This window comes from Neodiprion virginianus, chromosome 4 (genome assembly GCF_021901495.1).
Source record: "Neodiprion virginianus isolate iyNeoVirg1 chromosome 4, iyNeoVirg1.1, whole genome shotgun sequence".
NCBI lineage: Eukaryota > Metazoa > Arthropoda > Insecta > Hymenoptera > Diprionidae > Neodiprion > Neodiprion virginianus.
Genome location: NC_060880.1, coordinates 24,339,500 through 24,353,979, shown reverse-complemented (window position 1 = coordinate 24,353,979; position 14,480 = coordinate 24,339,500). Strand labels below are relative to the sequence as shown.

The window sequence follows — 14,480 nt, the reverse complement described above, 5'->3', positions numbered from 1 at the left end:
GGAACGCAGTAATTTCTTACGGGGCACTCCAAGGCCTTCTCCCCACATTCATCGCATCGTGCATTCATGACCGTCTTTTCTGAGGCTCAACTTTCCCCCGCACAATTTACCTCTGTATACATGTGCGCTCTTTGTGTGTTGCTCAATATGCGAGCAGTGTAACGAGAGCTAAAAAAAATACCTAGTGATTCACTAATTATTAACGTGACACACGCTGTGTTTCTTGATTGTAAGACATCGTAATTGAATCAGACAAAAGCAGGTATGTTTCAATTGTAACGAGTCCGCTAGTCGGTCGTGGATCATTTCGTTCTCGATCGTTTCTCGTTTTGCGTAAGATGATTTTCAGTAATGGTTTGCAATAAGATGAGAGTAACATTCGTCACACGTCTATAATTTCTGTTCACTTCAGAATCGTTACAGTACCCTTTATTTCTCATACTCAAATCTTCAGTCGATTCTATTTAAATTTGATACCAATGAATTAGTCATTTCGATATGAATTGAGTGGCGAGGACGGAAACTAGGTACATTCTAATGTCACTTACCTACTTCGATCCGGAATAAGAACGACTGCAGAGGATGAAGCATTCGCTACTGTCGGGTAATCTAGCTCCACAAATTAGCATTATACCAGATAGTAATATCTTTTATATCCTACACATAGAGTCGGAAATATTGATTCTGTCGCGTTTTTTCGTGACTCATTCAACATGGAAGAAGATCTATTGAAGTATTGAGTATTTGAAGCCTCGATTAAAATTCGTTGCGTAATAGCGAACAGTTGTCTCGAAAGATGTTTGGTGTTGCTGGTAATATACCAGAAGTTCACGTCATGTCTGAAAATTGGTATCTGCACACGCGAAAAAGCTCAGTAATCCATTATTCTGCGTGTACGACTGCTACGGTGTGACGTAATTACTGGAATTGAATTTAATTGAAATCAAGTTGTACGGGAATGAAATCAGATTATACAGTGAGTCCATTGTGTACAATTGACACTACGCTATAACATCAGCACGTTGATAATATTCATGATAGAGTTAATTATTTATATTTGATAATTAGAAGGTGTTTTCATCTGATATGTTTAGAATCGAGACAGTCGATAAATCGTTATGAAATGCACGTGTAATTCTTTGGTGTCGTTAATGATTCAGTTTATTTATCCAGCTGATTAAGAATGGTTGCGAGTTTAGAATGTACCAAAGAGACCAATGTTAGCTAAAATAACATACGACGTAAATACATGTACTAAATGTGTATAATGTATATTCTTAATTAGTCACGTTACAATTCGCATTTTCTCCGAAAGGTAATTTCTCAGAATGTGGACATAATTGAAGCCTTCCGACAAAAATTCACCTGAATTAGCTTGTTATCACCAATTTGCTGATGGTCTTCGATACGACTTGCAGTTTCATACCAGAATTACTCAATTATCAATTGTAATTGGATTTCAAGTTGATAATTTGTGAAATACTGATTGTGCCCCTAGAATTTTCATAAGAGATTTTTGTTCTCAACCAACCACATCACCCGGGTAGAATTTTTTTTATGACCAGCCAACTTGTCTCTGTATTATCATGGCTCTCGTATCACCAATCTATATTCAACGTCAAACTCATCTAATAATCTAGTCGTATAACTAGTAATGAATATCAAATACATCAAAATATTACGGTCTTCATCGAGTTACGCTACTTGGCGTTGCTAGTAATTGAAAAGTTAAAGTGGACAGCATTACAATAAGATGAATGGTTTCACACAGCGTGGAAATTCTGAAAGAAGAACTTTGTCAAAAGGAAGCCAAAATAATACACGATTTTTCACATATATTTCTATAGTAATATTATATCTTTTATTTGCAGACGTAAAATCTTCTGTCCAGTTTAATGTCAATCAATTTCCCTTATACCAAAGTATGACTGGCCGTTTATTAATGTTCACCAATGAACCGTGTACCAAAGCTCTATGTTCCATTTCTGCTATGTACCTTAAAAGAATTACGTACAACTGACACGAGTCTGTAGTCTATATGTAGAGTAGATACAATCTCCAAATTTACATAGTGCCCACTTGACCACCACCGGACAGTGTCATACGGTTTTTACGCAGCCACAGCTGCTACCATCAAATGTACCATCGACCATCAGTTCAGCTTTTTCACTGTAGCTACGGTTTCAAATCTACATCTTATCGTTAGGTACGTACATTGATAATAATAAGCAAAGCATTTGCACGCTCCATGTCACCTTGGAGCGAGCTACTTTGATAAGCTTAATTTCTTTTTTTTTCTAGTAAGAAAAAACCAGCTGTTCAACTATTTATCATGTAAAAACGCGACGACCGTCAGAGCTGCTTCTGAGAAGTGGTTGCTTAGTTTAAACAGGTGTAGCCTGGTTCATGTCCAGCATTTCAGGTTTCCAAGAGTATGCATGATATTTTAGAAAACCAAATGTCACACACGTGCTTGAAACTTTGCAATATGGTCCTTTCTGGCTTTTTTTAAGTGCGTACATATTTTTATATATCTCGGAGGGCATGTTTATATTAATGTCCAAAACGTACTGAACTTGTAATGATTCCATTATGCCGTGTGTTTCATTGGAATAAGTCACTAGTAACTGATTTTGATACAAGCAAAGAACATTTGTTTCAGAAAAATGATTCCTTGACCGTCAACTGGTTTGCAATTTCAGAATAAGTTTTTTCACTTTTAAAGGACATATCTAAGCATGGTTGACCACAGGTGACCTCTTCACAGTGGCCGCGGTTTTGGAAAATAGTTAGTAATTACATTTCAGTGGATAATTTTTCTCCAATAAAGTATGATAAATAATTTCGGGATGACGATCTACTCGCGTGACTGAGGATATTTTAGGAACGATAAAGATAGAAGCTGTTCCTTGATGAAGGAAGTTATAAACGGTTTGAATGCTATTCTACGTAAATTGTATTATTTGGCACAAAAAATGATATTTTCGTTTTGGTCTTTTGCCCTAGTAAAGGAATACAATAATTTAGGGCGATGTCTCAAATATTACCAGTAGATTACATTTTCGATGCATGTAATCTTATGCTCGATCCGTGCGAAGTGACTGACAATGAATATCAAGAAAGATGTGTAATTATGCATAATATGTTTGCAGAGCTGAACAATGCCAAAACGCAATATATTATTGTTAAATAGGGTTAGTTTTTTTTACTCTTATATTGTAAGCTCTTTACACTTATGCCATAGCAATAACCAAACATTTGCTCGCGAAGCAGCTTCAAATTGCAACAAATTTCTACCACAGAGTTTTGAGGGTTGCTGATTTCAAACCTAAAATTTAAATCTAAACGCTGAAAATGGAGGCCTGACTTTGTTAAAGTCCCTTTGAATTTCATGTAAAAATGTGTAACTCGAGAATCGGAGTTGTTAATTCACAATTTTAAATTCGAATCCCAAAGATGGCAGGTGATTTTGTGGTATCTACCATTTCGTATCCCGTAGCTGTAGTCTAATTCTCTGAACTTCATCGTCGTAGATCTAAAACATTATTGGTAGAATGAGTGAATGAGTTTAGCTACCGATTCTGTGATGTGAAATATTTTTCCTTCCACAAACAATTAGGAACGGCCGAAACAAGGCAAGCGTGTTTTGGATTTCTTCAAAAACAATCTAAGGAAGCAATGGAAGGTGATCTGGGTATGTATATACTTTTTCTTCATTTATAAATAACAATATGCCATTTATGAGTGATTGATCTGCTGTCCAGAAACCCCCAGAATACTAATTTTCATGGAATTCCAGCCAATATTGACAAAGAATGTCTGCCAGTTTGGGTCCTCCATTTCGAATTTCCGGATTTCGATTTTGGAATCTGGATCAGCGACTCCTCAAAGCCTAACGTAAGAATTATCATGAAAGTCGAACCGATTTTTCAACGAGGGTGATCCGCTATTTTGGATTGACCGTGTTGAATTCTGAAATTTTGACATCGGATTCGAAATCAGTGACGATAAAGGTTCTTGGCATTACTGTATTATTGAGAAAAATCGTCCCGCGACTGTCAGTAAAACGCAAATGGCGACAGTCTTTTCGTGGTTTTGAGTGTTCTCAAATCATTTGATTGAAAATTTTGACAATGCTTGAAAAGTATTGAACCTCGTTAAGCCAAACGTGCTGCTACAGACCTGAAGTGTAAACAGAAGCTACTGATCCTATATAACCTGATGAGTGGCTGCTTCCCCCAGTTATTAGCATCAACGTTTAGAGTGTGATAAGAGCATACCAGTTCGCAATATCAACAAGGTGTAGTCATACTGTACAAGTTAACGAAGTAAACCATCAAAGCTTTTCTATCCTTTTTAACACTACAAGTTTTCTAGCTAAAATGAGCGCCAAGTGGACTTGCGCGCTTTGTTGCCTTCTAGTGATGGTAAATATCCTTTTGCAGTCCGCTGGAGCAAAAGGTGTGTAAAATTTTTTAATACCATTTTGAATAGCTCCTACTTTGTTTAACACGTGCCATGTACGCTTATAACGATGCCGATGTCTCTCGAATCTCAGCACATTTGTAAGAAACAACCAATTGGTAAAATGAGGGATCACGGAGCATCTTCTGTTTCTGATAACGTCAGCTTCCATTTCCGTTGAAATCAAAAATCTAAATTTCCGTTGAAACAAAATCCTAATTTTTCATGGTTTTCATTGCTGGTTGAATTTATCGCACTGAAAGATAAGAAAAAAGTAACACTTTGACTAACGATAAGTTGAATCAGTCTGCTTCTCTGTTATTCCTACTACTGTCGACAGCCTTCTGATCCATGTTTTTTACCCGATTGTAGTATTTTCGAAGAATATTATACATTCAATACTGTAATGAATTTTATAAATTTTCTTTAATTTTTTTTTTTCAATATTCATAGTATCCTCGCAGGAAGAATACAGCAGCTCAGGGATGAGTTTAACCAGGGACAGCAAGTCAACATATAGTTCGTCAAGCAGTGCATCGTCCTCTAGAAACCCGGGATCCTCCTGGTCTTACAAAGTACACACTGACTCTGAAAATCCTGGAGTGGTTAGCTACTCCTACATCGATTCCACTGGAAAAACGATCTTCGGTACCGCGTCAACGGAGGATTTTCAGGTGGACATTCCTGCTTTTCTTTATTAAGTCAATCGGTACGAAATCACTGATTTTCCATCGTACGGCTTTAACTTTTGAGATTTTTTCCGGCAGAATGACAATCCTCTCAAAGAGCAGCAGGAGGCATTCGGCGCTCGATCCAAGGGCCCCTTTCAACCGTAATATGAAACAAATTTTACTTTTCCTACAAATAAACCTAATACGCGTGTATTGCAAGAAGATCTGTATCTAACTAGCGATGAACATTTTTTTGGATTACGGTTCATATTCGTATTTCCTGTTCCTTCGGTATCATTTTGTGAGTACCTCTACTACATTAGATACAAATTTTTCTGCAAATAAGTCGGCGTTACTCAACCTGCGCCTTAATTTCAGCACCTGTAGAAACAAACCAGGCATATCGTCACTCTTATTTTTAGTCACGAATATGGTCACGTATTAATGTAACGACAAAACAGCTTACTTTGTGTTTTCATTGTCTCATGCGGATCTACTAGTGTTTTCATTACTTGCACGACTATGCGTTTTAACCATGATTTATTCTACGTAGTAGAAAGATACTGCGATTTCGGGTAATCATACTCAGAAGTGACGATGACTTACCGGCTTGACCTTCTTATTCAATAGCACGCATTGCGTTGTTTAAACTTTCACTTCGTGTTTATTTTTCTTCAGTGTTTTATGAATCAGCACACTTAGCTGCCCGCCACAACTTTTCGAACGTGATAAGGCGAGTTTCGAATTTCGAAGATTCGCCAAACTTCAACAATAACTTCGCATATAATATAACTAACCGAATCAAATTAGAAAACATGTAAAAAGGGTCAAACCTCACAAAGATGATATTGAATCCAATCATTCTCTGTAATAGCCTTCCATTTTGATATATTTATTATTCTTGGCTGTGATTTCTTCGGCATTATGTCTCTTTCATACTCTCATTTGAAACGGTAAATGAACTAGCAACTAGGTATAAACCAGTAGAGTTGGGAAGTCCTAATCAACTAACACTTTCCACGGACGGAATTTGTTGAAACATATCAAGCAACGAAACTGTCCAGATGGACTCTTACTTCATTCTTGGACCCGCGGAGAGGCATTGATAGGGGCGGGGGGGATTCCTACTTTTATTCTTGGGTATCCAGACCCAAGCCGAGTATTAAAGAATCTATAGGAAGTGACGATATTCTGATGACACTCGGAATTCATTAACTTATCGTGACATTAAACATTAAACGTACACCCCCAGATGAAAGTCCTACCAATATCTTCAACAGTATTGTTTTGTATCAATAGGTCCTTCAATCAGAATAATCGCATGCGATATGGAGTTCCGGCTTATTTCAACTTTCCAAACAATTTTGGATCTGGAATTAACAACGTTTTCCCCAATGTCTATGGATCCAGTTTCAATCACCTAAGTTCTGCTGGTAATACTGCCCAGGATAGCACCAGTGAAATTCCAGGAATCAATTCGGTGAGCTTTTGAACGGTATAAGATGCTAATCGAAACAGCTTGATCGGGAAGTCACTTTCTTCACTTTTCTGAACGGGAGAGGAAGACTTGTTGGTCGACGCTATGTGTGAAGCGAAATTATGTAATTAAGAAAGTTTTCTATTTTTCGTTAGGCTTCACCCGGCGCCAAATCCAAATTCTCTCAAACAGCTTCCGGGTCAAAAAACAGCAACAGTTACTCAACCTTCTCCAATTCCAAATCGATATCGGGAATTGGTCCCGATGGCAAGCCCTACAGTCGTAAAATAAATGTCAAAGAAATAAATGATAACAGAAAGGTGACTATCGAGAGGGTCGAAGAATAATTTGACCGAATGCGGATACGTCGATGTTAATATTACGTCAGTTTATCCTAGTATTATTCATTGAAGTCATCTGCGCGTTTCGCACGATCAATAATTCCGTTCTCACTAACGTCCTGAAATCTTGTTTACTGTTAAATTGTTCGAATTTCCGTCCAATGTTTCCGCACCGATGAACCATTTAATATGGTTCTCTATAATGCATCAATCCTACGTTGTAAGCAAAATTGAGCGGCGTGAAATTCTAACGATGAAACAGATCAGATTTATGTACCTCAGCATGTAGAATTAGGTCATAATCTGTTGTGCGTATGCATATTATTCAATTTATTATTAAGAAATATGGAAATTAGCATCCAATGTTCGAAGATGGAAACGTCGAAATCGTAAATTCATGATTGTCTTCTTGTGCCGAGTGCCGCGACTTTCGTATGAAGAATTCTGTACGATGAACATATTGTTATTAGTTTTCTTATTCTAACGAGAATTTTTATACTTTCCCATGTAATGCAATCATTTATAAGTCTGATTAACAAGTGTCTTTGCCTGAAACATAAAATCGGAAGTTTCTTCCGTCGATTTTGTTCCTATCACGTCATGTTCCAGCTGTTTTCACAGAATATGCGTTCATCCATTTCATTACTGTTCTTCATCGCTATACACGTGAGCGATTTGTGAATTCGTTATTTGGTATACATAATGCACGCAGTATAAGATGCGTCAGAGTGGTAACTAGTGATTTGCTATTGCCCAATGCAATTTCACGTACGCCAATATACTCGGCCAGGCGTCGTGATGGCATCGGACGAAGAACGTGTATGAGAATCACTTAAAATTAGAACAAGTTCGTAGGTCGATCTCGGATCATTTTGTTTTGAATAAAGATTGGGTTCAGTTGGATATCACTCACCGAATTCGTGCATTTGAGGAAATATGATCGATTATCGAGTTACCATTTGATTCGGAATAAGAACTGCGGAAAATGAAGCATCGGAAGTGTCAAACAGCGCCACTGCTCACCACTCAGATCAATAACACAAACGCGAAATAATCGCTTTAATATTCTGCATATTATAGAATCGAAGACATTATTTGTGTCCCAGCTCTTCCATAACTAATCCAAAACCAGACGAAAATTTTGCGTCATCAATGATTTGAATTCCGTGAATATGAAATCTCACTTCCAAATTCATCAGCCAAAGAATAACAATAAGTCAGGTACGCAGGACTGGGAGTGGAATATGGTTCAGTTTAAAGATTTGGTAAGTCAATCAGGTTTTTATTTAATATCATGTCTTATTGATTACCGTTATTACTACCATGCAGGTATTACACCTACGTCAAGAATGAATAAAATGAAGAATGAGTAAGTCATTTAATGAAATGCGTAAAATAGACACTTCTAATCACTTGGGAAAGTCTCCGTCAATCCCGTTCGTTGCTGAGTTTCGTTTTGCTGAGGGGTGGTTCGATTTTATCGTCAATAATTCCCCAATTTCCGGTCTCCGTCCACCCACGAGGGCCTTGCCAAGATCCGCGAGACTCTTTGAAACCTCGGTCCAAATTTCTCCCGTAATACCAAACGGGTCTGGCTCTCTGAAAAAGGGGTTGCGGCTGGTGATACCAGGAGTCAACGTCCTGTCTGTGAATTGGAATCTATAAGTGAGAAAAAGTTCAGCAATCCGTTATTCTGTGTTGTACAGCTGGCACAGCTTCACGTGATTATCTGAATTGAATTTAATTAAAATTAACGTATATGGAAATGAATTTAAATTACACAGGCAGGCGTGCTATTAACGTTACACCGCATAATAATAAGTCGTTATTTCAGAACGTTGTAGGATTGTTCAAAAACAGTAATTGTCGTTCAAGCGCTACATCAGCACTTTGATAATTCGTAGCGAAACTGAATATTTATGCTTGAGATGTAAAAGGGCTTTCCGTCTCACGCGTGAGAAGCTGAGATGCTTAATAAATTATTCTGATGTGCACCTGTAATTAATTGGTGCGATCAGTCGTTCGATTTATTTTTTCAGCGGTTTGGAACTAGCCTTGACTTTTAATGCGCAATGACAGCAGTGTAAACTAACTTGACAAATATGGTAGAGACACATAATAGATAGTATATGGTATATAGTAGAAAATATATATAGGAATTAGCCGACGTTACGAGTTTTTTGGGCGAAACTCACTTCAATTTATTGATTATTATCAATTTGCAAATGGTCTGTCATGCGAATTAACAAATAAACGTTTTTCACCCAAATTACTCGATGATCTAATTAAATTAGATGTAAAGTTCATCGTTTGTCTCAGCTTTCGATTCCTCAAATCTCTAATTATTTTCAGTAAAGGAATCTACAGTCATATAAATATAAAGATTCATCAACGTGATGCGTGATAGCGGAATTTTTTTCAAATAGTTTATCCACAAATTGAATAAAATTTATAAAGAAAAAATGAACGGCAACAAATGTATCATCGGTGAGAACGCTGATAAACAAACAAAACTGAGTTGAATATTGAGCTAACAACAAACTGACCAGAAGAAATTGTTAATTAACGTCAAAAGTTGAAGAGAACAGGAAAAATAATGTTTCGTAATTTTAACATCTTATTCGCACATCGAAATTTCACGAAAGCAATTAGATTAAAATATTTTTATTTTGTGAATCATAATGTTTGTCTTTTACTCCAAAAAAAATATTATACTTCTGATGAATAAATATGAAATTGTCACGTGTAATTCTTCAATGGATTGACGTTGAATCAATTCGTTTCTCTGAAATAGAGGTGTATGAATCATTCGAAAACCGAATTTTTAATACACATTAGCACGAAGTAATCTCATTCCAGAAAGCAGATACATTGTTGCGAAATTAGGTATCATTACCTGAGGAATGTTGTTGTCGAAGAAGGAGCCAGTATGCCGAACATTTTGATCGACAAAGTGAAAAGCCGGGAGCTGATCGAAATCGGGACTTGGTAATCCCGCCGTTCCTTCAATCACAGGAACATCGGTAACCTGCACCGGCGGCTTATTCAACTTGGTGACGACGCTCAGGTGAACATTTGTTATCACGTTTCCCTCGGCGTCGGGTTTCGAGGATACCCTGACGTCACAGACGCCATTTTTGCAGCCGTTCACTCCGGGCCCGGAGTTGTTGGCGTTTATTGTTACGTGAATGTTGTTTATAATCGTTGGCCTAACTCCAGACTCAGTTCCGTAAAATCCCTGCACGAAATTGGTCAACCTTAGTCACGCGATGTACTTCTCTAGTCTAACAGTTCTTGGAGTTATCGATACAAGTATAACAACGTAGGTATGCCCTTTTTTATTTTCCATTTTTGTTCATCAATACCATCAATTCTTATTTTCATTTCAATGTAAATTCATCGGGAAATTCAACAATGTTAAGAAAAGTTACATGAAAACACATTTAATGTATACATATATAATAGGGTGGTCTTTATTTAGGGCTCGGACAAATTTTTTAACATTAATCCCCCAAATCGGCTCTAAATCATTTAAATACAATTCCCTAGTGTGTTCTAGTGATGATAACGATATTTTGTTACAGAGGTTTCGGAAAACTTGAAGAATCGTCTCCAAGGAGTTATGCATGAATTTGAAAAACATTGAATATTTTACGAATAGAACTAAAATTTTTCCATGTTAAATGAATAGATTATTAAAATTGGCATGGAAACCTGTTAGACTTGAGGTAGACAGCTTATCTTTCGGCTTATCTTTGAACTGTCATTGGAAAGTTAAATAGATTTTATTACGACGAATAAACATTAAGTTTAAGTTTCTTGATTTTATTTTCCCTTATTCGACTAACTATAAATCGCACGGAGAACAATTGTATAACTCTGTGAAAGCTAAACTTGTGAGAGCTAAACCTCATCAAAATCCAGTCGAGCGGCGAAAAACAATGCCGACAATTTTGATTACTGAATAGATTTTCCAATGAATTCATGGATGACAATTAACCCAGAACTGCTAAAACATTGAATTAGATAATCCCATGGAGTAGTAATAGCTAATTCAAACGTATTCATAGCCGATTCCGCCCAATCAGCGAGTCTCCTCAGTCCTCTTACCTGACGGTTGGCGGCGGGTGAACCAGTCAAAGGGTTCTGATGAATCTGCTGCCTGTTTCCCTCGAACAGATCATCGATGCTGACGAACTCGTTCTCGTCGTCATCGTCCTCATGGTTATTGGCCGGCTTCCCTGCGGGTTGTCTGAATCCACGTGGCGGCTGTTTCGAAGAGATTCGTTGGGGTTTAGGGCCGAGTCCTCCGCCCTGATTGATGTCGACGTACGCCTTCAGCACGGAGGTGCTTAAGGTGGACGGCGGTGTGGTCAGCTCCTCGTCGAGGTCAATTTTCGACGATATTTCAGCCCCGCGGGCCGGATAAGTTACGAAAACGGTAAGGCTGCAGGTAATTAGCAGGGAAACGATCCGCGAACTGGGAGCCATGCTGCCTAGCTTCGCAGAGTCAAGGGACGTACTAGAACCGACTGGAATTGTGGATTCCAGATCTAGACTATAAGAATCATTTGAAGGTGAACAACGGAACAAGGCGAAGAACGAGCTGCGGCACAAAGGAGGGATAATTGTCTTAGGATGTAATAATAATCTCAAGTAAATTGCGATGGCCTCCGCAGATCTGCGGTTGCGATAAAAATATGAACAGTACACCTTATGCATGTTCCGCCGTCTGGTATCCTCGTCTTCAGGCTCCCTACATTAGTTAACCTCCGAAAATACCGTACAACTTTAACTAACCAATCACAGAATTTATACATATAGCTCTCACATTTCCCATTCCAAACTATAAACCGTTTCACTATTTCAATGACGTGGTTTGGTACATTTGATTTGTTGATTATTCATGCCGTACCGTTATATCTTATGGCCTTTATTTATGTCCTTCGAGTATGCGTTTACTATCTCTATGTCCGTCTATATCAGTTTTTTCTTTTGTTGAGACAAAAAAAAAAACATCGGCTCTAAAAATAAAGACAAAATAAGGCTAACCCCTTTGCATTTTTGGCGAAAATTTTCGCAATTTTGAAAAGTGCTGCAATAAATTCTTACATATACTAAGCCGACGTAATTTTGCGAGAGAAATCGATTGGGCGCAGTCCCAATACGCTGCAACCAACGCATCAAAAGTTACAGCCAAAAAACGAGAACCTGTGTTTGCGACATTTTTCAGCAGGTGCTTTTTCCTTCGTAACTTCTTTCCTGTTGATCCCACGCTCTTTTCGCTGCGTTCTCTGAGTTCCTGGGGATCCAATTAGTCAGGAAAGGGTCATACAAGTCGAATCTGAGACCACAAATTTTTGGCTCCAAAAATGAAGAAAAAAGTAAGGCTAACCCCTTTCCATTTTTGGCGAAAATTTTCGCGATTCTGAAAAGTGCTGGAATGACTTCTTTCTGGCACTAATCAGACGTAATTTTGGGAGACGAATCGATTAAGCGCAGTCCCGATACGCTGCGAGCAGCGAATCAAAAGTTACAGCCAAAAAACAAAACCTGTGATTATATTAATCCTCGCGTAATATTTTTGATGTGTTCTGATACTGAAAATATTTATTGCTATTCCAGGTACAACCCGAGGTGGTTATCGGTGGTTGTTCGAGGTGGTTGGCGATTGTTGGAGGTGGTCGGAGGTGGACGAGGAGGAGGACGAACTGAACTGAGTCTCAAAGCCCTGTTGACATAAAAGCAGCTATTCGATAGAAATTATAGTTTATAGTTTACACAGCCCATTGCATGATATTTCATTACAAATACATATGTTTCAATGTATTTAGGAATAATTTATCAAATATACAGAGATCATGTGCAAACAATAAATGAATTGATTCGACCGCAGTTTGATATATTCATTAGAGCTTTAACAATAAATTTGAGCTTTGTTACTTTTTTTATTTTATTATGGATAATCAAAAACATTTCCGACGAATCGTGCTGTGGAAGCATGGGGATTGAACCAAACGTAGCAGGGGATTAGAAACAGTGTATGTAGAGTACGGGTATTTTTCTCATAATGCAAATAGAATAGAATACTACGCCTTGCGAATTAGCTTTCCAGTCAGAGATGAATGATGAATTTTAAGGACTGCATTATCGTTGTTGAATACTCTACGCCTCATGGGAAACGAAAATCTGTGACGATAAACTTGATGCACCGGATCATCGTCGACTTTAACTTTTGAAATGTCTTACCATTTCCGAACACCTCCAACCATCCTATTTACCTATATTACCAGATTAGCTATGATATGAAAAGAGACGAATTATTCATTTCGAAATGGGATTCCATTCGACGCGCGCTCGATGTATTCCATAACATTAGTATTCATAATTATTCAAACAACTTTTCATTTGCTCTCTCGATCTTGAATTTTCATAGGCATAGAATCGAAACGTTGTTTTAGCTGGTCGCAAGTGAAGTATCTGCGTTGGGTAGAGGAGCAGAATTGTTTTTCGAAAAGTATTCGGATGGAAAAAAATTCAGAGTAACTGTAATACATCACGGATGCGCTAATTTTGAACGAGATGAAATGGATGCTTCGTATATGAGATGGTATTCAACGCTGCGTAGTGTATTTTAACACACATTTGAAAGATACGAGCGAAATTTTTCATCATCCAACTGTCGCAGAACGGCAGCGTTATTAGCCGACCCGTTCACTGAAGAATATATCTTGAGTCAACGGCTGACCATCGAAGGGCCTGGCCGCTTGAGTCTGGAATCGGCAGGAGAGATAAAGTGCGTATTTCTTGTATGAAATGTGAAAGCTAAAATCATTATACATCATATCATATCATCATACCTCATACATCATACATCATACATCGTACATCATACATCATCATACATAGTATCAAAGTTCGAAACCATAGTTTGGATGTCGGACGTTCAAAAAATGACGTCACCAATTCAAAATCAGCTAGCCGAATTCCTCAGTCTGGAAACAACCGCGCAGTAGAGCGGACGGATCAGAGTCGCGCTCCGCAAATTTCGAGTACCCCGGGTTCTCAACCTCGCGGATCCCGCGCTCCGGGTCCGCTACGCGGTGAAACTCGACTTCCAGGATAATCGCTCCGTGGTTCCTGGTTCATGTTTACAATAAATTATTTCAATTCGTTTTTCGCGCAACCCCAAATTCGGTAGCTGTCAGTCCGCTAATAAAATTTCTCGACTTCCAGGACAATCGCTCCGTGGTTCCTGGTTCATGTTTACAATAAATTATTTCAATTCGTTTTTCGCGCAACCCCAAATTCGGTAGCTGTCAGTCCGCTAATAAAATTTCTCGACTTCCAGGATAAGCGCTCCGTGGTTCCTGGTTCATGTTTACAATAAATTATTTCAATTCGTTTTTCGCGCAACCCCAAATTCGGTAGCTGTCAGTCCGCTAATAAAATTTCTCGACTTCCAGGACAATCGCTCCGTGGTTCCTGGTTCATGTTTACAGTAAATTATTTCAATTCGTTTTTCGC

General features: G+C 38.2%; 2 protein-coding genes across 5 annotated transcripts; one reads left to right on the top strand and one right to left on the bottom strand.

The window, feature by feature from the left end:
• Nucleotides 1-251: 251 nt before the first annotated feature.
• LOC124304064 (putative uncharacterized protein DDB_G0282499) lies at nucleotides 252-8,546 on the top strand. Of its 4 annotated transcripts, XM_046762013.1 has the most exons (6): nucleotides 252-3,694; nucleotides 3,800-4,007; nucleotides 4,918-5,138; nucleotides 5,232-5,296; nucleotides 6,435-6,615; nucleotides 6,768-8,546. In XM_046762013.1, exons 3-6 carry the CDS (start codon nucleotides 4,950-4,952, stop codon nucleotides 6,957-6,959), a joined length of 627 nt encoding a protein of 208 aa, XP_046617969.1. In that variant the 5' UTR covers nucleotides 252-3,694; nucleotides 3,800-4,007; nucleotides 4,918-4,949; the 3' UTR covers nucleotides 6,960-8,546. The 4 variants fall into 4 exon arrangements, with proteins under 4 accessions (XP_046617969.1, XP_046617968.1, XP_046617970.1 ...); XM_046762012.1 differs by lacking the exon at nucleotides 3,800-4,007; XM_046762014.1 differs by lacking the exon at nucleotides 252-3,694 and having other exon boundaries at nucleotides 3,726-4,007.
• On the bottom strand, nucleotides 8,220-11,510 carry LOC124304061 (uncharacterized). The gene is made up of 3 exons (XM_046762006.1): nucleotides 11,064-11,510; nucleotides 9,850-10,191; nucleotides 8,220-8,612 (listed from the first exon to the last, which is right to left on the bottom strand). Exons 1-3 carry the CDS (start codon nucleotides 11,442-11,444, stop codon nucleotides 8,382-8,384), a joined length of 954 nt encoding a protein of 317 aa, XP_046617962.1. The 5' UTR covers nucleotides 11,445-11,510; the 3' UTR covers nucleotides 8,220-8,381.
• Between the last annotated feature and the right edge of the window lie 2,970 nt (nucleotides 11,511-14,480).